Source organism: Ailuropoda melanoleuca, chromosome 6, assembly GCF_002007445.2.
Source record: "Ailuropoda melanoleuca isolate Jingjing chromosome 6, ASM200744v2, whole genome shotgun sequence".
NCBI classification, from domain to species: Eukaryota; Metazoa; Chordata; class Mammalia; order Carnivora; family Ursidae; genus Ailuropoda; species Ailuropoda melanoleuca.
In genome coordinates this window covers 86,751,765-86,774,886 of record NC_048223.1, presented here as the reverse complement: position 1 = coordinate 86,774,886, position 23,122 = coordinate 86,751,765, and the positions used below count along the sequence as shown (strand labels likewise).

The 23,122-nt window shown below is 39.1% G+C and overlaps 1 protein-coding gene across 1 annotated transcript in view; it reads left to right on the top strand.

The window, feature by feature from the left end:
• GRID1 (glutamate ionotropic receptor delta type subunit 1) overlaps positions 1–23,122 on the top strand; it is a 731,471-nt gene that overhangs the window by 608,025 nt on the left and 100,324 nt on the right. The window contains exons 9-12 of the mRNA XM_019795472.2: positions 3,294–3,395; positions 4,818–5,015; positions 8,488–8,812; positions 10,009–10,147. Coding sequence (XP_019651031.1) covers positions 3,294–3,395; positions 4,818–5,015; positions 8,488–8,812; positions 10,009–10,147 — 764 coding nt within the window. The remainder of the gene's footprint in view (positions 1–3,293; positions 3,396–4,817; positions 5,016–8,487; positions 8,813–10,008; positions 10,148–23,122) is intronic.

Below are 23,122 nucleotides of genomic sequence, written 5' to 3'. Positions count from 1 at the left end.
AGTAAAAGTGTACCAGACCCAACCAAAGAGGGACGGTATTACAGGCAGAAGGAACTGAAGGAAGCATGCCCTGTGAGGTGCATGAGGAAGGTGAGGGTTTGGTGGGGTTGGAGTGGACTGGGCCTACATAAACTTAAGTGAAGCNCTACAACTTTTCTGTAAATCTAAAACTATTCTAAAGTGAAAGATTATTTTTAAAAAAATATGAGTAAAGGGGAGCCTGGGTGGCACAGCGGTTAAGCGTCTGCCTTCGGCTCAGGGCGTGATCCCGGCGTTCTGGGATCGAGCCCCACATCAGGCTCTTCCGCTATGAGCCTGCTTCTTCCTCTCCCACTCCCCCTNTAAAAGAGTACCAGACCCAACCAAAGAGGGACGGTATTACAGGCAGAAGGAACTGAAGGAAGCATGCCGTGTGAGGTGCATGAGGAAGGTGAGGGTTTGGTGGGGTTGGAGTGGACTGGGCCTACATAAACTTAAGTGAAGCTGATCATCAGGCTTGGATCTCAATAAAGCAGGACTTTCTTTTAGGCCAAGCTTCAAAGTGTTCGGATTTATTTTGTAGGAAATGAGAAGTCATTCGAAAATTTTCATTAACACAGTTCATGTTTGAGTTTATTTATTACAAAGGTGCAAATCAGCACAATGGAGGAGGCTGTAAGAGAGAGGTTGGGGGTAATGAGATCAATGGGGAGGCTGTTGCAATACTCTGGGGCAGAGGGCGCTGCCTTGAGCCAGGCAATGAGCTAGAAGAAGAAGGTTGTGTGGCCGGACATTGAGAGGCAGGGCCCTTCTCGCAGCTGAGCTTAAAACTCTAGAAGGACAGGGCTTCATCCCAACTGCTTTCTCTTGCCTCCATTCTCCATTCTCAAGACCTATTACAATCCCAGTAGACAGACAAGTAAAGTTTGTTTGATCAAGGCCACGCAGAGCCTCATCCGGGTACTTGCTTATGCACGTGCTAGCACAGAGTGGAGTGGCTCTTCCCCTGTGCCATGGAGGTTTGACAGCATGTGTTAGGAATTCAAGTCCTGCTGCAAGGCAGAATATCTGGTACCTGGAACTGCCGTGTCATCATGAGGATGGGATTGCCTTCATTATGTCTTTGTCTGTCATCGAGGTGGTCCAGGGACCTTCTTAACACCACCCCACCCAGGAGGTGCAGCACATTACCCATCAGGGTTAAGCAGCTCCAGTGCCTGGGCTAACCAGTTATGGGGATAAGACACAGGCAGCCCAAATACACATCATGAGTCCCCTGGTCCATGTTAGAGGGCCCAAAGAATGTAGGGAATCAACACCTTGCCTCTTTTTGTCTGGGTTTGTCTCTTCCCTTTGACCAGTATTTTAATCTAGATGAAGGACTTGATGCTGGGTCCCAGTGTTGTTTCCAAGACCCAAGGGAGAAAGAGCCATGAGCTTTCATTCTCACTGTGTCAGTTCCGAGTGTGGCATCTTTGATGTCCTTGAAGAGGACTTTGGGTAGATTTTAACTGCCCTTTACTGCAGTGCCCCTCAAATTAATGGGTGGTGGCTGTGAGGAGCTCCTCAGAGCACATGGCCATGCTGTTGACTAAATGAATCATTCATCGCTGCCAAGCATCTATTACTTAGGGTGGGGTGGGTCTTAGTTGGTATTGTGTCCAAAGTGATAGCCGGAGTTTCTAGGTTACTTTCAAACTGCTTCTACAACCATGTATCTCATTCCGATATTCCTGCTTTAGGCCTCAGGGTTCTAGTATCTTCCAGGTGGCATGGTCCCTCAGATTCTGCCACTGTGGCCTCATAGCCAAAGCTCAGAGTGCAGAGCCCGTTGTAGATATCAAGGCTAAGGGACATGCTGGGAGAGTAGGCGTGTCCTTAGGTAGCGCTATTGGTGACTTCTTTAGGGCACCTGGTGACATTTCTCCCCAGAGGGCTAGTTCTGCGCAGCCTAACTAGGGCACTTGTGGGTTTCGTCCGATGAAAAGTAGACGCTGCCCGCAGTGGTCTACTTCTTTAATGCCTTGCTGCTTAAATGGTGGTCGTGGATCGTCAGCAGCAGTATCACCTGGGAGCTTGTTAGACAGGAGTAATCACAGGCCCCAGAAGCAGAAAGCGTATATAAAATCCCTGGATAATTTGTGTGCATGTTATAGTTTGAGGATCCCCTGCTTTAATCTATAGCAGAGGTTTACAATCCTGGCTGTGCATTAGAAACACCTGGGGAGCTGAAATATTCATATCTAGCCCACTACAGACCAATTAAATTCAAATCTCTGGGGGTGAGGCCCAGCCTTCAATATGCTTTAAAAGCCTTCTTAAGAGAATCTAATATGCAGTGACCTAGAAGAACAGGGTTTCTCAATGAGGACCGCTGTGGAAGCATTACAATTCCTCATGCCTAAGTGCTGAGATCCTGATTAAGTTGAGATGGGGGCTGGTATCTGTGTGTGTGTGTGTGTGTGTGTATGTACATATATATATATATATACATATAAATATATATATTTATTTATTTTTTTACATTTCACCAATTAATGATTGAGAATCATTGATCAGAGAAAGATTTCATCGTGGTTCCCGGGCCCTGCAGGGAGGCAGAGACGGGAAGCAGTCTGGAGAACATCTGTGTCTCCTGTCGTTTCTGAGCCTGTATAGGGCTCTGGAGCCCCCTCAGGGGGCCCGTCAGCGATGCATCAGGCTATGGGAGAGACTCTGCAGGCTCAGGAGGTTGTGGCAGATCCAGAGCACGTGTAGTCTTGGCCTGTACCTGCAGAGCAAGGAAAATCATGACATTTGCCCTGCCGCGAAGACAGGCAGCGAGCTCTTAACCCCGCTTGCAGTAGGCATCAGGGTGCAAGAAAGCCGCACGTGGTGTCTTCGTTACCCGTGTCCCTGCTGAGCCTCATCCTGCCTTGATGGCAGCAGTGGCTGATCTCAAAGGCCCTCTGGCCTGGGCAAGTCGAAGGAGTAATTACAGAAAGAAGATACTTTGTGGGAGACACGGTGACATGACCTCAGTGGGTGGACAGAATAAAATTAGACAATGGTCATTCTAGAAACAAGTTCTTACCAATTGGTTTTATTTTAAAGATGTGACAAGTGCTCAAGTTCCAGAGGAGCTGATGGGGGAAGTGGAACTTTCTGTCACACCTTTATTCTTTCTAAGGTTTTAAGATGGCTCTGAGTCTCTGGGACACTGAGGGGACTGCTGTCCTCCAGCTGCCTGACTCAGGATCCCAGTTTGAGAGGCAAATTCCTGAGGTGCATACACGTGCCCGTTCTGTCCCTCACACTCCTTTTTTCCTTCACAGCTGGCGACGTGGGACTCAGAGAAAGGCCTGAATGGCAGCCTGCAAGAGAGGCCCATGGGCAGCCGCCTCCAAGGACTGACTCTCAAAGTGGTGACTGTCTTGGTAGGATCACGGGCATGTTGGGGAGTTTCACCATTCAGGCTTTTGAGTCAGAGGCTTCTCTCTGTTCAGCTTAATGCTGGGTTTGGAGAGAAGGGGATCTTGAGTAGTGTCTTGAGTGTTCATAAGGCCTTTCTGGCAAATAGTTTTGCAAACTATGAAGGAAGAGTAAGGTTGGAGATTCTGCCCCAGGGTCTTTCACAGGAGGTGGCTGGGCTACTCTAGAGAAAGACCGCTAATCTAGAGCCACTGCTAAGCTTCCACGTAGGCATAGCTCTACTTGTTCCTGGATGTAAACAGTATCTTGACCTAGTGATGGTCTTAGGAGAGCTTGGCTGAGAGCCAGAGTCCCCAGAAAGATGCTTGGAGGAGGACACTCTTCCATCACCAAATCCCACTGATGGCCCCATGTGACACAAACTTCATAAAAAAGACCCTTTGTTGCAATTTTTCTGCACGCTTGTCCTGGAATCATGGACTTTTACATGTTTAAGAGACCTTAGAAGCATCTTCCTATCAATTTCTTCCTTCACCTTTTCAGGGCTGTAGGAGACATTTTCGATTTACCTCTTATTAACTGGTCAGACGTGGTTCAGATGTCCCCTCTGTCACATCTCCTTGGCTCTAGAAGCCTTTGGCAGCAGTGTTCCTATATTTCTTTTATGGACATCACAGAATAAGAATTATACCATAATCCCCCACACCCCCAGTTAAACTAATGTGGAATATTCTCTGGGGCTGTTTGCCAAAAGTCCCTCCTTGTTCAGTTTCATAGGATTGTGGTGAGGAAGGCTGAGGTGTTTTCCGGAGAACCACATGCCCTACAGGAGCGCACATGACACAGCACAAAATGTGTGAATGTGGCTTTGGGCTCAGAAACTGGGGGGTTTAATTCTGTCCTGTCTTTGGACTTATGGTGTGACCTTCTCCCGTGAATCAGAATCCATTTTCTAGTACAGTCTGATAGATGTAATACTGTCTTCTTTCAACCTAATATCATAGAGCTTTTATTGTCGTTCTTTATCCTTGTGAGAAGTAACCACATTTCTTATGTGGGTCCTGAAGAATTACAGAATTTCCTAAGGACAGAGTCCTGAATGTCACAAATAAAGGAATGAAAAGAAATCATGTCATTCTGGCCATGGGGTTCTGAGCAGAGGCTGGGATAACATCACACAGGACAAGTAAATATCCATTCCTCCATCAGTATGCTGGTTGGAGGGATCTTCCATTTGACTATGCTCTGAGTGTCCATAAACTGCTTTAAAAAAGGGGAGAGATGTTCAGACTCCAGGACTAAATTGGATAAATACATGCCCATGTTTGCAAGCATTCTAAAGCTATGATTCATCAGATTGGTCTCTCCAAAAACACCCTGGAAAAACCTGTTATTTAATTGAAGAACATCTGTTCTGTTGTCCCCAGGAAGAGCCTTTTGTGATGGTGGCCGAGAACATCCTTGGACAGCCCAAGCGCTACAAAGGGTTCTCCATAGATGTCCTGGATGCATTGGCCAAGGCTCTGGGCTTCAAATATGAGATTTACCAGGCCCCTGATGGCAGGTATGGTCACCAGCTCCATAACACCTCCTGGAACGGGATGATCGGGGAGCTCATCAGCAAGGTAGGTCCAAAAGCAGGACCATGAGGAGGGACACCCTAGTCTGCCTCTGGGGTGATATTTGTATTTGGCCCATTAGGCAGTTAGAACCTTGGAACTAGCTAAACAGATCACAGGTTACCACTCTACATTCACTAGAGCTCTCTTTTCTTCAACCCACCCCTCCCCACCATATCCACTTCTATTCTTTTACTTTCTCATTCCCTGGCACTCTGTGTTTTCTTTCCATGCCCACTGCTGCCATTCCTTTCGAGTCTGTCCATTGAGCCTGCTCTGTCATACACCCTTTCTATAACCCACCCCCACGTTTGGGCTGAAATAGGAACTTAGTTCTCATGGGAGGTATGCGTGAGTGCTTATTCTTTTCTTCCTCGTGGCCCACAGGTGGGGTGTGTATATACAAGTGCGTGTTTGTGCATGAGTGTGTGCGTGTATCTGTGTTGTTCTGTGTAAGTTATACGACATTCCCCAGCTCCTCAGATTAATTTCAAATAATTATTCTTCCTCTCTCCTATAGAACCTGGGTCCTCATTGAGACTCATGGTATGAGGCCAGTTCACTGTGTCCCCATCCTCACCCCTGTCATCCCCTGAACTCTGGGTCATTTCCTGACAGTCATTTATGATGGTGGCATCTGCTCAACCCCTCCCTCTCTAGTGTTGCTGCTGCTGCTACCAACTTTGACGTTGCAGACATTCCTAGGCCAACAGTGGGCTCCCGATGTTTTGACTGCCTCACCTCCGATGACCTTGGGTTGTGCTCCACATGCCTGTCCCCATGCATTTTGTCAACATCTTATGTGTTACCATCCCTGTCCCACTCCATGACTATGACCTATTGTCCTTCTGACTCTTTTGAACCCTTGCTCCTAAAACACAAGCCCTTTGCTTTCTAAATCCATAAAGGTAGACACCGTCTCTCCAATTTCTCCTAAGCTTTTTTAAAAAAACTATTTTTCTTGCAGTACTAATTTATGTAAAAAATTCATCCATTTTGAATATACAATTCAACGATTTTTAGGAAAGCTACTGAGTTATGCAACCATCATCATAATCTAGTTTTAGAATAATTCCATCAACCCAGTGAGATCCCTCACACTTATTTATAGTTAATCCCATTCCCAACCCCAGCCCTAGGCAACCTTTGATCTATTTTCTATCTCCATAGATTTGCTTTTGTGAACATTTAATGTAAATGGAGTCATACCATACATAGTCCTTTCCACTTAGCACGTGTATTTGAGGTTCATCTTTCTTTAAGATTTTTGAGCCCCTGTAATACTGTATACTTTCCTGCCTGGTGTGCCCTCAGTGTTTGACCAGATAATCCTGTTCCCTTTATCTTTTGTGACTGTCTTTGTTCTTGGTTTCTTATGTACTGAAACCCTGACTTGAATATATTATCTACCCTCTGACTCTGACACCCAAGTTGCTGCATACAATTAAAGAAGAAAATCACACATTTGTCCATATGGATAGATGAACAATGTGTGGCCTCTAACCTCAGCTAGGCCTTCAGGACAGCCCAAGTTCCTTAACTTGTCCTTTGTTGGACCCCTTGGCTATATCCCTTAGAGACTGTTTCAAAAGTTTGTCTTTCTCGGGGCGCCTGGGTGGCACAGCAGTTAAGCGTCTGCCTTCGGCTCAGGGCGTGATCCCGGCATTACAGGATCGAGCCCCACATCACGCTCCTCCTCAATGAGCCTGCTTCTTCCTCTCCCACTCCCCCTGCTTGTGTTCCCTCTCTCGCTGGCTGTCTCTATCTCTGTCGAATAAATAAATAAAATCTTTAAAAAAAAAAAAGTTTGTCTTTCTCTTTAAGCAACCTAGAAGTCTTCTCTCCTAAATTAAAAAAAAAAAAAGTACTCCTGTATTAGGCAAAGAAATGGAGATTTGTGGGCTTGAAATACTACTTCAACTACCTATGAAATTCACATCTGCAGACACCTGCTCGTACTCCAGGTTCAGAGGTGGGAGTGTTTTCCCCCGTGTTACAGGTCACCCCTCTACCTGTGTCATAAGTTGATCCCCTCCTTGTGGTTCTTCTGGACCTGGCTTCATAAATTACTTTCCCGTCTTCCTATGTTGTAAACCTGCCCTGCTCCACTAGATCTCTTCTTAGTCCTTACGTATGTTCTGAATGCTCCATATCCTTAAAAACAAATCCCTGGATCTTGAGTTTTTGAAAAGAGAGGCAAGAACCAGACATACAAATGTGACAGGTCTAAGAGGAGAGCTCACCATCATTACCTCCAACATTTTTTCTTTTTACTCTAGATATGTTGTTGGATTTCACAGTTTATTATTATTATTTTTTATTTCATTGTTTAGAACATCCTTATATTTGCCTCTCTAGCCCACATATTAAATCTGATAAAAAAATTTTCTGATAAAGTCTTCTTATGTATATTTTCCCAATTTAATTTGTATTTTTAAAGATTTTATTTATTCATTTGAGAGAGAGAGAGACAGCGAGAGGGAGAGAGAATCTGAAGCACACCCCTTGTTGAGAGCAGATCCCGACTTGGGGCTTGATCCCACAACTATGAGATCATGACCTGAGCTGAAACCAAGAGTCAGCTGCTTACTGACTGAGCCACCCAGGTGCCCCTAAAATAAACTTAGTTCCGATGACGCCTCCTGCATAGAAGTCCCAGAGCCAAGATCAGGATGATCATTGTATATTTTGGTGCCCTTGTGGTTGAAGGGACTGCTGGGCCATTATTGGCCTCTGTCATGCATCCAGTCCTAATTATCCTAACCTCCACCAGTCTTGGCAGCTTTAAGCTCATAGTCTAGTTCCATCTTAATGGATTCTTTGTCTATTTTTAAAATTAAGCCCCTCTTGGAAAGAAAAATCTTGCAAGGTACTTTTGGGGTCAAAGTATAGCGTGTCCAGAGGGTCCCCTCCCAACATGGCTTTACCATATGAAGAATCAACCCATATGTTGAGAGGCCATGAATTAAGGGCCGTGGAAGATCAAGAAAAGTAGATAATCCCATTTTTCTTGGAGGATATGACTCTCTGGCATAGAGTCTGCATATAAAACAACCAGGGGCTGTTTACCTTATAACTTCTGAAGTATCTCAGGAAAAGGAGACATCCATGTGGGCTAATGGAAGTTTGGAGAAGCTTGATGGAAGTATAGGAAGGATGCAGATAAGCCTAGAAGAAGATAGAAAGGACTTCTTGGTTGGGGGTAGGGACAGGGTAGAGGGAAATAACCAGCAAAAGAAAGAAGATAGTGAAAGTTTGTGAGGACAACAAGAAAGTGAAGAAGAACTACAATTCAAGCAGACAACTTAGTGTTGAATTTTTTTTTTTTTTTTTTACAGTATCAAGGTCACAGGCTGTCCTGTCTTGAATGCATTCCTCTGGAAGGAATAACCCAAAGGGTAGAGGGCAGGCCTTGCCCCAGGGTGGGACCCAGCAGGAAGAGAGAACTGCTGTCTGATGAGTTGGTTTTGCCTTTCAGAGGGCAGACCTGGCCATCTCCGCCATCACAATCACTCCGGAGAGGGAGAGCGTCGTGGACTTCAGCAAGCGGTACATGGACTATTCGGTGGGGATCCTAATCAAGAAGCCCGAGGAGAAAATCAGCATCTTCTCTCTTTTTGCTCCGTTTGATTTTGCTGTGTGGGCCTGCATTGCAGCAGCCATCCCCGTGGTGGGTGTGCTGATATTTGTGTTGAACCGGATCCAGGCCGTGAGGGCTCAGAGTGCTGCCCAGCCCCGACCATCCGCTTCGGCCACTTTGCACAGTGCCATCTGGATAGTCTATGGAGCTTTCGTACAGCAAGGTGCGTTCCTGGTTTCCTGATGTTGCGGGATAGCCCCGAGGGCCTGGAAGAACTTGCCCATTGGCAGAGTTCCTAGATGTGTTTTGGCAAAGTCGTTTTAAATGCAATTTTATTTAATCTCTAGGACGGTACTATTATCAGGCTGCACCCAATTTCTCTGAGTAATATCAGATAGAAATTAAATGAAGTGACAAGGAACTCAACTTCAAAGCCTGATTCTCCACTTTAGATAAAATTAACTTTGGAGTTCTGCTTTGCACTTTTCTCCCCTCCCACATCAGATTGATTGTTATGCACATGGGGTTGTCAGATGAAACTGAGTCTTGCTTAAATTTGAAGTCTTAATAGGAAAAAAAAAATCACAATTGTTTTGCAATCCTCTAAGCAGTCCTCCATCCATTGTTGAGATACAGTCTCCTTTCTCTGTGAAGTCTGGAGAGCACTTGGTGAGTTACAGGATCTTGCAGTTTTGACCCAAGCAACAAATTGCAAAGTTCCTAATGTGAGTGTTGGCCTTGTTTGCACCATGGCAAAACATGTATCGCCTGTTTGCAAGGTTATATAAGAAGTGTCAGTGAAACGCTTTCTTCTGCTACCACCTGAGGGACCAAGGAGAAATAATTGGCCTCCACGGGGCAGCTACTGACTGCAAGTCACAGGCAATGATTTCTGAAAATCCTAGGAAAAAAGTCATCCAGTGAGGGCTGAATATTAATAAAAGCGAGATCTCATTTCTGAGGTTTAAAAGAAAGCTAGGGAACCCTCCAGGTAGGAGGTGATTCTATATTTACAGAATTCCTGAGACGACTCTCTATGAATTTGAAATTGGAAAAGGATCTTACATCAGGTTGCAGCCCTAGAAGTATGCAACACAGTGAGCTAGAATCTTCTAACTGGAAGATTTTGATATTCAGAACTCTACCCTTGGTGTTTTGACAAACATATCACTAAAAGGCCAATCCTGGATTTTTCGTATTTGGTGGTCCTCCACCCCTTTCCAAGATTGGTGGTCTTTGGATTCTTTCCCAGATTGTCACAGTCCCCCATAACTAGCCAGCAGCTCACTTCCCTGCTCCCCAGGCCAACGCCAATGGCAGTTCCCTGAGCCAGGCCCCAGGGTGGAGCTGGAGCATTTCTGTGGGGATGCGAGTGAGAGTAGATGCCCAGGGCCAATCCATTTTGCTGGCCTCCTGTAGGTGGTGAATCCTCAGTGAACTCCATGGCCATGCGCATCGTGATGGGCAGCTGGTGGCTTTTCACCCTCATCGTGTGCTCCTCCTACACAGCAAACCTGGCGGCTTTCCTCACGGTGTCCAGGATGGACAACCCCATAAGGTAAGATCCATTCCTCCTTCCAGATCTGGGACCATTCAGCTCCGAAAGGCTGTAAAGACAGTGCAGCCTCGTGTTCTGGAGGCAGACGGACTCCGATCCCGGACCTGCAGTTGGATGATCGTACTCTTCCTGCGTGAAAAGCTTCGCTCCTCTTGTAGTTTACTTCATACGCAATTATATAAGTGCGTAAATGAATTAAATAATACTTCTCTGAACATTTAAATGCTGCTTATAAGACTAAGAAATCAAAACATTAAAAATTAACGAATTAAATTTCCTCAGGCATTTAAACGTTGATTACAAACTTATTTAATCAAAATTTTCTAAACATTACATTAAAATTAATTAAGACCACAAGTCTAAGGGATTTTTTCAAATCTTCAAACACCTTAAAATTATTTTTAAAAACGTGCCATTATCACAGTGATTAGAAAACTTATTTCACTTATATTTATAAAATTATAAAATTACTGAAGCCAGGGAGTAAAATCATTTCTTTGTTTTATCAAAGTGTTAAAAATATGGCATGAAAGATTTAGTTCAACATAGTGAAATAATGGGAATGCCTTTGTTTTAGGAGCAGATTTCCACCTACTGTGTAACTTACAAGCGAACTTGGGCAAAGTGAAGGGGTATTGGAAGTGTGGTTACTGAAGTGACCAAAGACACAGATCTAGTCTACATTTCCTTGGGTTCAATATCGGCTTCAATATCACCTCTCACTTGATCCCTGAGTATAGTGTTGTGTAATTTCTCCTTCAGTTCATCATACTCACTATCATTACATGGATTCTTTCGATCTACAGCCCTCACTGGTCATCCATAATTAACCAGCTTCTATGGCTCCCAGCTGCCTATTTAAAGGAGTTCAGCCTCTGGCCAGGATTCAGAATTTAGTATGATGTTATCCAGTTTTATTTTTTAGTTGGCATTTTTATTGAGATAATTATAGATTCACATGCAGTTGTAAGAAATAATGCAGCGAGATCTCATAATATCTGTTAACTGTTTTCCCCCAGTGGTAACATTTTGCAAAACTGTAGTATCTTATCACAACCAGGGTATCGACATTAATACAGTTGACTGATTCTATTCAGATTTCTCCTCTTGCACTCATTTCTCTGTGCATGTGTGTGTGTGCATTTGGGTCTATGCAATCTTATCCCATGTGTAGGTTTGTGTATTCACCACCATAGTAACGATGCTAAAGAATTTTATTCCTACAAGGATCCCTTGTTTTCCTCTTATAACGACACCCATCTCCTGCACACTTCTCCCCCTTCTTCCCCTCTGGTCTTGTTCTTAACCCCTGGTGACCACTAATGTGTTCTCCATTTCTAAAATGTTGTCATTTCAGGGCACCTGGATGACTCAGTCAGTTAAGTGTCCAACTCTTGATTTCAGCTCAGGTCATGATGTCAGGGTCCTGGGATCGAGCCCTGCTTTGGGCTCGTGCTCAGCACCGAGTCTGCTTGTCCCTCTCCCTCTGCTCCTCCCTCCTGCTCACTCTTTCTCTCTCTCTGTAAAATAAATAAGTAAATAAAATCTTTAAAATGTCATTTTAAATATGTTACATAAATGGAATCATAGATTTGGATTGCCTTTTTCATTTAGAATAATTCTCTGGAGATTCATCCAGGTTCGTACGTGTATCAATAATTCATTGCTTTTTTCTGCTTAGTAATATCCCATGTACCACAGCTTGTTTAACCGTTCACACACTGAGGGACATCTGGGTTGTTTCCACTTTTATGCAATTATGAATAAAACCATTATGAATATTTCTGTGTAGTTTTGGGTGTGAACTACAAGTTTTCATTTGTGATACATGTGTATCCAAGAGTGCAGTTGCTGGGTCATATGGTAATTGCATGCTTTATAAGAAAATATGCTTTATAAGAAACCATCAAACTGTATTCCAGTGACTCTGCGATTTTATATTACTACTAGTGATGTGGGAATGATCCAGTTTCTTTGCATCTTTGCCAGCATTTAGTATTTTCAATATTTTTTTATGTTACCATTCTGATAGGCATGGAGTGATAGCTCATCCTGGTTTTAATTTGCATTTCCCTAAGGAGTAATTGTGTTGAACACCTTTTCATGTGCTTATTGCTATCTATATAGTAACCTCTTTGGTGAAATACCCATTTATATATATTGTACCCATTTTCTTTTGTTTTTTCTTTCTTTTTTTTTTTTAGAGAGAGAGTGCAGGCACACCTATATGTGAGCAGGGGGAAGGGCAGAGGGAGAGGGTGAGAGAGAATCCCAAGCAGGCTCCACTCAGCGTGGAGCCTGACTTGGGGCTTGATCTCACGATCCTGAGATCATGACCTGACCCAAAATCAAGAGTGGGATGCTTAACCGACTGAGCCACCCAGGCACCCCTTGCCCATTTTCCAACTGGATTGTTTGACTACTACTCTTATGTTTTGAAAGTTCTTCATATATTTTAGATACTAGTTCTTTTTCAGACATGGTGTTTGTAAATATTTTCCCCACTCTGTACTTTCTCTTTTCAACCTCTTAATAAGGTCTTTCACAGAGAAAATTTTTTAATTCCTCTGAAGTCCAATTTATAAATTTAGTCTTTTGTGAATCATACCTTTGGTGTCAAGTCTAATTCTTGCCTAACCCTAGACCATGAAGATAATCTCCTGGTTTTTTTGTGTTTTTCCTAAAAGTGTTGTAATTTTATATTTAACATTTCAGTCTACAGTCAATTTTGAGTTAATTTTTGTATACAGTATGACGTTTAGGTGAGTTTTAGATATATAATTGTAATAATTATATATATCTATGTATATATATATATGGTTTTGTCTATGAATGTCCAGTTGCTTTAGCATCATTTATCACAAAGGTTATCTTTCCTTCATTGAATTGCTTTTGTAATTTTTTCAAGAATTAGGGCACATGTTCTATTTCTGAGTTTTCCATTCGGTCCCATTGATCTATGTGCCTATACCTTCGCCAATACCATGCTGTCTTGGTTACTGTAGCTACAGACTAAACCTTAATATTGGGCAGAGTGATTCCTCCGATTTTATTTTTCTTTGTTCAGATTGTTTTAACTATTCTAGGGCCTGTACCTTTCCACAGAAATTTTAGAATAAGCTTGTCTATGTTTATAAAAAAAACTTTTCCATGGTTTTGGTAGGAGTTGCATTAATTATAGTTGAAATTGCATTAAACCAATAGATCATAACTTGCTGAGCTTATTTATCCTGAACAGGTATTGGATTTCTCAAATGCTTTTTTTTTTTTTTTTGCATTGCTTGACATGACTGTAGAATTTTTCTTCTTTAGCTTACTAATATGATAGATTACACTAGATTGTTTTTCAGATGTTGTGTACCTTGAATGAATCTCACCTGGTCATGAACTATGATTCTTTTCATATATTTTGGATTCTGTTTGTTGATATTCTGGTGGAGGATTTTTGCATCTAAATTTATGAGAAATATTGGTTTGCACTTTTTTTTTATTGTCCTGTTTCTGTCTAGTTTTGGTTTCAGGGTAACACTGGCTTCATAAAATGATTTAAGAAGTCTTTGCTCATCTTCTATTTTCTGAGAGAGATTATATGAAGTTGGTGTTAATTCATCTCTGTTTGGTATAATTCTCCAGGGAAACCATCTAGAAGATTTCATATTCTTGGATCTTTTAAATTAATAATTAAAATTTTCATAGCTATAGGGCAATTCATATTATCTATTTCTTCTTCAAGTGTAGTTCATTTATAGTATTGTTCATGTTTTCCATTTACTTGCTGATCTTCTGTTGTTGTTTATCAATTATTAAATGTGGGATATTAAAATCTCCAACCATTTTTTCAGAACTGCCTATTTCTCCCTTCAATTTTATCAATTTTGATTCATATATTTTGGGATTTTAGGTGTATATATATTTTGAATTATAATTGTTTTATATTCTTATCAAATGACCCTTTTATCATTACATAATGTCCTTTGTCTCTTATAAAAACTTCCCTTAAAGTGTACTTTGGCTGGTATTAGTATATTACTCCAGTTCTCTTTTGGTTATTTGCACAAAATATTTTTTATTCTTTAATTTTCAATCTATTTGTCTTGGAATCTAAAGTGAGTAACTTCCATACAACATATAGTTCAATTATGTTTTTTAATCTGTTCTACCAATCTCTGTTTTAATTGGAGAGTTTAATCCACTTACATCTAATGTAATTAGTGATAAGGAAGAACTCACTTCTGCCGCATTGTTGTTTGTTCTCCTTATGTCTTACACCTCTTTTGTTCCTCATTTCCCCCACTCCTTCTTTTCTTTCTGTTAAATAGATATATTCTGTATACCATTTTAATTCCCCTGTTGTTTCTTTCACTATATATATATATATATTTTCAAGGTATGTTTTTAGTGGTTGCCCTAGGCATGTCAATTAACATCTTAATTTATAAGAATCTAATTTGAATTAATGCCAACTTTATTTTAATAGTATAAAAAAATGTTTTTCCTATGTCACTCTGTTCCACTCCACCTCTGCCCCAACAACTCCTTTTTGAAGCTTCTGATCCCTTAGTTTTTAGGAAGTGATTAAAAACTTTTCCCCTATTTATTCGTTGGATAACCTTCTATATTTAATTTTTAAATTGTTATTTTTTATTGTTTTTTACTTATTGAATAAACTTCATAATTTTTAAAACAACTTTTGATATTAGAATATATTATTACATGTTTATAGTTTTTAATTTTAATTTTTAAATTGTAATAAAGTATACATAACATCAATTTTATCATTTTAATCATTTTAAGTGTGCAGTTTAATGTCATTAAATACATTCACATTGTTCTATAAACATCACCACCATCCATCTCTAGAACATACTGCAAAACTGAGAGTCTATATAATACTCCCCATTCCCCACTTTCACAGACTCTGGAAACCACCATCCTGTTCTCCGTTTCTATAAGTTTGACTACTCTAGGTACTTTATATAAGTGAAATAATACAGTTTTTGTCCTTTTATGACTGGCTGATTACACTTAGCATGTCTTAAAGTTTCATCCATGTTGTAGCATCTGTCAGAATTTCCTTCTTTTTTAAAGCTAAATACATTCCATTATATGTATATAACACATTTTGTTTATACATTCATTTGTTGAAAGACACTTGTGTTGCTTCCATTCTTTGGCTATTTAATACTGCTGCTATAAACATGAGTGTACAGATATATGTTCAGGTCCCTGCTTTCATGACTCTTGGGTATATACTCAGAAGTGGAATTGTTGGCTCATATGGTAATTCTGTGTTTAATGTTTTATTAGGAACTACTTTACCATATTCTACAGCAGTTTCACCATTTCACATTCCCACCAGCAACTCACAACATTTCTAGTTCCTTCATATCCTCACCCATACTTATTTTCTGTTTTGTTTTTATTTTTGGTTTCATAATAGCTATCCTAATTGGTGTGAAGTGGTATCTCATTTGGGTTTTGATTGGCATTTCCCTAATAATTAGTGATGTTGAGCATCTTCTCATGTGTTTTTGGCCATTTGCAAATCTTCTTTGGAGAAATGTCTATTTAAGTCTATTGCCCATTTTTAATTGGGTTGTTTGTTTTTGTTACTGAATTGTAGTTTTATATATATATTCCAGATACTAATATCTCATCAGATATTGATTTGTAAATATCTTCTCCCATTTTATGGGTAGCCTTTTAATTCTGTTGGTAGTATTCTTGGGTGCAGAGGAGTTTTTAATTTTGATGAAGTCCATATTATCTATTTTTTGTTGTTGTCACCTTTGCTTTTATTGTCATATTTAAGAAATTATTGCCAGATCCAATGTCATAAAACCTTTGCCATACGTTTTCTTCTAGGAGTTTTATAGTTTTAGGTCTCATATATAGGTTTTTGATCCATCTTGTTAATTTTTGTACATGGTGTAAGTTAAGGGTCCTACTTCATTCTTTTGCATGAGGATATCCCGTTTTCCCAGTACCATTTGTTTAAAAGACTGTCCTTTCCTCACTGAATGGTTTTGACACCTTTGTATGAAATCATCTGGACATATATGGGATAGTATTACTGGGCTGTTTATTCTATTCCATTGGTCTATGCATCTGTCTTCATGTCAGTACCACACTATTTTGATTACTATAGCTTTGTAGTACATTTTGAATTCAGGAAATTTGAGATCTCCAACTTTATTCTTTTTCAAAATTGTTTTGGCTATTTGGGGTTCCTTGAGGGGGAAACTTTAGAATGGATTTTTGTATTTCTTCCTGAAACATCATTGGAATTTTGATAGCGATTGCATTGAGTTTGTGGATTGCTGTAGGTAGTATTGACATCTTAGCAATATGAAGTCTTTCAATCCATGAACATAGATGTCTTTCCATTTATTTGTGTCTTTAATTTCCTTCAGAAACATTTTTTAGTTTTCAGTATACATGTCTTTGCCTTTTGGTTAAGTTTATTCTTAGGTATTTTATTCTTTTTGATATTATTATAACTGGAATTGTTTTTGTATTTCCCTTTCAGATTGTTCCTTATTAATGTATGGAAATGCAACTGATCTTGGTGCATTGATTTTTTTATCCTCAACTTTGCTGATTTATTAGTTCTAATAGTTGTGTGTGTGTGTGAGTGTGTGTGTGTGGGTCCAATTTTAAGGTTTTCTACATATCAGGCAGGTCATGTTGTCTGATAGCAGAGATACTTCTACTTCTTTCATTCTAATTTGAAATTTTTAAATTTCTTTTTCTTGCCTAATTGTCTGACTATGACTTCCAGTACTATGTTGAATGGAAGTAGTGAAAGTGGACGTTCTTGTCTTGTTCCTGACCTTAAGAGGAAAAGCCTTGAGTATGATGTTAGCTTTGAGTTTCTCATATATGGCCTTTATTGTATCAACATAGTTTCCTTTTCTTCCTAGCCTGTTGAGTTTTTATCATGAAAGGATATTGCATTTTGTCAAGTGCTTTTCCTGCCCTAAGATGATAATGTGGGTTCCCCCCTTCATTTGCATAATAAAGTATTTTAAACTGATGGCTTTGTATATTGAACCATCCTTATGTTTCAGGAACAAATATTGGTTGGTACTGGTGTGTAATTTTTTTTAAAATATGCTGTTGAATTAAGTTTCCTGGTATTTTGTTGAAAACTGTTGCATCCACATTACTCAGGAATATTGGTCTGCAGTCTCCTTTTCCCGTACTGTCTTTTTTGGGTTTCAGTATCAGGGTAATACTGGCCTCATAAAATGAGTTAGGAAGCATTCCCTCCTCTTAAATTTTTTGGGTAAGAATTTGAGGAGGATTGGTGTTCATTCTTCTTTACATGTAGATTGTATGTTTCTAGGAATTTGTTCATTTCATTAAGGTTTCCAATATATTGGAAGACAATCATCAGGTAGTATGATATAAATATATTTAATCTTCTCTCATGTCTACTTATGCATTCTACATTGTTTTCATGATGTTTAGCATTCTATTACCATTGTTATTACTATAGTCCCCCTGCCCCCACCGCCACAACTGGACATTAAGCATCCTCTTTTAACCGCCAGCGTTTCCTTTAGGCATTGCTGTTTCTCTTTCAGCATCAAGTGTGAAACCATATATTTATATCTCTCCCTATGTAAGATGATACTGAAATACCTTTTTGTCCTCCCCTCCTTCCACCTACTCAATCAGGTTTTGGTAATATAATCTGAGATTTTAGGCCCAGTTTACTATTGTTATTTATTTCCTTCTCCTCCTCCTGCTTCTAATATCTGATGGATATATATATATATGGCATTTTCATTCTTTTATTATATCACATCTATATTTATAGTCATTATTTGGACTGAAGTCTATGTTCCAGGGATTTCAGTGATTGTTGAATGTCTTTCTATTCTGTGATTTAGCCATTGTTCATGTCTTTATTTTGATGAATTTTTGTTCAGCCAGAGTAGTTATTTGAGCAATAGAGAGTGGTATATTTTCTGAGATAATATATCTGAGAATCTTTTTCTGTTGCATTTATGCATGAATTAAAACTTATCTGGGTATAATAATCTTGTGTTACAACTTTTTCCCTTAATATTGTATAGAATTTGCTCTATTGACTGAATTCTATAGAATTTGCCCCATTGTTCTTCCTGTATGTAACGCTTCAGAGATGCATAAGAATACTGCATTTACCTCCTTCTTCTCCCCTCCTCTTTCCTTTCCTATCTTTTCTTCTCACTCTCCTCTATTTTCTCCATCTTCTTTTCTCCCTCCTCTTCCCCTTCTTCCTCCCCTTTCTCTTATCCTTTTCCTCGTCTCTCCTTCCTGCCCTTCTTATTGCTTTTCTTTTTCCTCCCTCTACTTTAATCCTTCCCCTCTTCCCTCCTATTCCTTCTTCTCCACCTCCTCCTTCTCCATGTCACTTTCCTCTTCCTTTTCCCTTTCTCCTCCTTCTCATCCCATTCTTCATTCTCTCCCCCTTCTTCTCCACTGTTCCCCCTTCTTCCCTCCTCTCCATGTTTTCCTCCCGTTATTTCCCACTTTTTCCTTGTCTCCCTGCTCATCTTCTTCTTCCTTCTCCCCTTCTCTCTGCTTCTGATCCCTTTTCTCTTTTCTTCTCTCCTTTTTGTTTTCTTTCTCCTTTACTTCTCCTCTATTCTTATGCTTTCTTCTTTGTAATTTACTTTAACATCCTTGAATTTATAAACTTCCACCAATATTTAATGAGTTGGCCTACACGCCATTAATTATGCTTAGAATTCTGAGTTCTTTTTACATGCAAAAACAACCTGATAACTTTAGCTCAATAATTTTGTCATCTTTTAATCTTTCCTTATCTATTACATCTTTTGCATTTGTCTTTGCCTTGTTTCCAGGAACACTAACTTTTCATATGTTGATGCTATTAGTCCTCCATGTCTGTTGTACTCTCTTCGATAATTTTCAATGCATTATCCTTTTTCTTATTATTTTGAGATTTTTTTAGTTTGTCTTCCAAATTTCTGATTCAATTTTCTCCAGGGTTCATGTTTTTCAACAGTGTTAATGAATACATGAATTCTCCTTTTATGTTTGTGTTTCTCCTTTGTTTTTTCTCCCTGCCACTCCATTAATACCTCTTTTATGTCCAGCCACTCTTTATGGAATAAATTTTTAATTTTTTGTTATAGAGAGTCATTACTATAGTGAATTGTACCTATAGAGAAACAAATATTTTTAAAACCTCTTTTCCTTTAGCATATACTTTTCAAATAATATGTTTTTAGTGTCTATGATATAATATAATATATTTACACGTTATTTCTTTCATGCTAAATCCTTTCCTTACACTTTCATGTTATTGTTTTGATGTTTAGTTTGCTCTTTCTTGATTCTGGAGGACTCTTTCCATAAACGGGTAGGTATAGACTCCCTGAGTCTCCTAATAGTTCAGCTGGCTGCTTGTGGAATCATATTCTCAGATCTTAACCTGGTCTTGTGAGTTTAGCTGGAGACTTTGATGTAAATTCCCATTACAAGCCCTGTGCCTTAGTGGAAAACTTCCTTTTGAGAGTTTTTGCCCCAATAAAGTTTCTGTTTCTATAATCCTGATTGACGCAACCCCTACAACAGTAAAAAAAAAAAAAAAAAAAAAGCTCCACAGTATTTTTTAACCTTCTTTCTGGCAGTGCTATCTGTCAGAGACAAATGCCAGTGAACTGGGGTTTCTGAATACTGTATTCTGCAGAGGCCAGAGGAATTCAAAGGCTCACATTATTGATACTTTGAACTATGTAGATATAAAAGGAAATCCACTGAGATGATGCACTTTCAATGCAAGATGAACTTGAGTCTTCCATTGCTGTGACCCGCTAATTTGCTTCCCCAAAATATCTGATAAGTGGGTGGCATCCTTCCCTAGGTTCATGATACCTGATCTCCTGTAATTTACAAAATTACATGGTCATTTCAGTAGGTATCTGGATGGCTTAATGATGGATATCTGTCCTCTCTTTACTAATGAATCTTTCTTATTAATCCAAATGGCCTTCAGCCTATACATTTTCAAACTAATATAAAACTATTCAATAATGATTATAATACCCCTTATAAATGTTCATATTCACTGCCCATGTAAATATCCTAGTCTTTAAAACCTATAAATTCCTTTAAAGGCATAGGGAAAGCTGGTATCCAATAGAGACTGAATTTTTTTTTAGAGAACAGAGATACACTTAACAATTACCTTAAACAATTTTTAGCTTTTTTGGGGTATGAGGTCCATTCAGGGAAGGGGATGTATCTTACTTTTAGTTCACTAAACGTGTCTCAAAATATAATTACTTTTATCTTCATTACAATTACAAAGCATCTTCACCTATTATCATGATGAAAGGAGAGTCGTTTGAAAAAGGTAGCATTGACAGGTGGTTTGGCACTACAAGCATCAATGCACTGTATTTAGGAAATACTTTGGTTAAAAGTTCTAGGTGAGTAGAATTCAGAGGGATCACATTCAAAAGGATTGCGTTTGGCCTAGAGGCTCATGTTGGCAGGCAGAAGCACAGTGGCATGACTAAGAGATAAAACAGTGTAGTTGAAATGAACATAGACACTGAAGCTTGATTGCCAGGGTTCAAATCCTCTCTCCCACTTACTAACTGTGTGATCTTAGGCAATTTACCTAATCTCTATGTACTTCAATTTTTCATCTATATGTAGGAGTAAGAATAGCATCTATCTTATAGGACTATTGAGGGAGATTAACAAACATATGTTAGAGTTTAGAACATTTACCTGGCACATAGAAAGGACCATATAAGTCTAGACATAATTGTTGTTGTTGACAAGGATCTTGGTAGTCAAAATAATAGCTCTGAGCTTTGGAGTACAGGAGTGAGGAAAAGCAGAATAACTGGGTGATGTGGGCAAGAAGATGATAGTCTAGGAAACAGACAACTCTGTTTTGGTAATGTCACCAGTTGGCTGGATGATGTTAGTCACTTGTCCTTTCTCATTCTTAGTTTCTCTACCTGTAAAATGGGGAGGTTGCTCTAAATGGCCACATCATTTTTAAGTTGTTTGTTCATCTTTCTATTGAATTTGGAAGCATCAAATTTGTAAATTTAAATGAGCAAATGCTTCCTTCAGATAAATTATTGTGCTAAGCTAGGGAAAGATAGGCAATCCATAAGAGCTTTGTCTTGTGTCCACACATTCATACAATTTCAGAAGTGAAAATAAAAAGATTGAACACACCAGCAATCTAATTTATCCCAAGATGATTTTCCCTCTAATCTTCTTGATTTAAAAAAATGAATTTTATTCACACAAACTTGCTGTAAGCTTTTTATTATAAATATTTTTATCATTATTTGCAGTGTAATGATGAACTGAAAATTCAGATGACCTTGGGCATGGTGATGACTTCTTAGCTACAACACCAAAAGCACAATCAATCAAAGAAAAATTGATAAGCTGGGCTTCATTAAAATTTAAAACTTCTGTGACAAAGATACTGGTAAGAGAATGAGAAGACAATTCAGAGATTGGGAGAAAATCTTGGCAAAATATATATCAAATAAAGGGTTAGTATCTAAAATACACAAAGAACTCTTAAAATTGAACAATGAGAGAAAAAATAACCCATTTAAAAAACAGGCAAGGGGCTCCTGGGTGGCACAGCGGTTAAGCATCTGCCTTCGGCTCAGGGCGTGATCCCGGCATTATGGGATCAAGCCCCACATCAGGCTCCTCTGCTATGAGCCTGCTTCTTCCTCTCCCACTCCCCCTGCTTGTGTTCCCTCTCTCGCTGGCTATCTCTGTCTCTGTCAAATAAATAAATAAAATCTTTAAAAAAAAAAAATAAAAAATAAAAAAACAGGCAAAAGATCTGAACAGATATCTCACCCAGAAGAGTTACATATGACAAACAGCCATATGAAAAGATGCCTAATACCATGTATCATTAGGGAACTGAAAAATAAAATAACAATGAGATACCACTGCATTAGGATGGCCACAATGCAAAACACTGACAGCACCAAGTACTGGTGAGGATGTGGAACATCAAGAACTCTCTTCCATTACTGGTAGAAATGGAAAATGGCCACTTCAGAAGAAAGTTTGACAGTTTCTTACAAAACTAAACCTACCTTTATCATATGATCCAGGAGTCACACTCTATGGTATTTACCCAAATGAATTCAAGTCACATATCTACACAAAAACTTGCACATGAATTTTTATGACAGCTTTACTTCTAATTACCAAAATGTGGAAGCAAGAGGTGAATGGATAAACTCAGGTACATCCACTCAATGGAATATTATTCAGTACTAAAAATAAATGAGCTATCAATGTATGAAAAGACATGGAGGAACTTTAAATACATACTAATAAGTGGAAGTGTTATGATAGATAAATAATTAAATATATATTTATAAGTTATTTATACCTATAGTATTAATTTGTTATATTATTTATATGTAGTTATAAATATGTATTTACATTTATCTGTATATTAGTAAGTTATTATTTATATTTTAAAAAATATAGGGAAAGAAAAATATGTATTGGTTTTACTAAAACCTATCTCAGTTTTAAGATGTATTTGTGGATAAAATGAGGAAAAATATGAAGGCAGAGCTAGGCCAAATGAAGCCAAAGTACCAGGTTTTCTTTTATTGATCGTGATTTTGGTGTTGTATTTAAGAAGTCATGGTCAAACCCAAGGTTGATCAATTGCTTTTTGCAGAGTGAACTTAAAGGTTGTTTACATGTGGATTATTGTTAATTTGGATGTGAAGTTTCCACTTTTAAAATTAATATATGGTTAAAGACATTGAACAGGAATCATAAAGAGTTGGATATGGTGTGCATGTACCTCACAAGCTGTTGATTTGTTTTAAATCTGGGCAGCATAGTGTTTTAAATATTCAAATTAGGGGCACCTGGGTGGCACAGCGGTTAAGCGTCTGCCTTCGGCTCAGGGCGTGATCCCGGTGTTGTGGG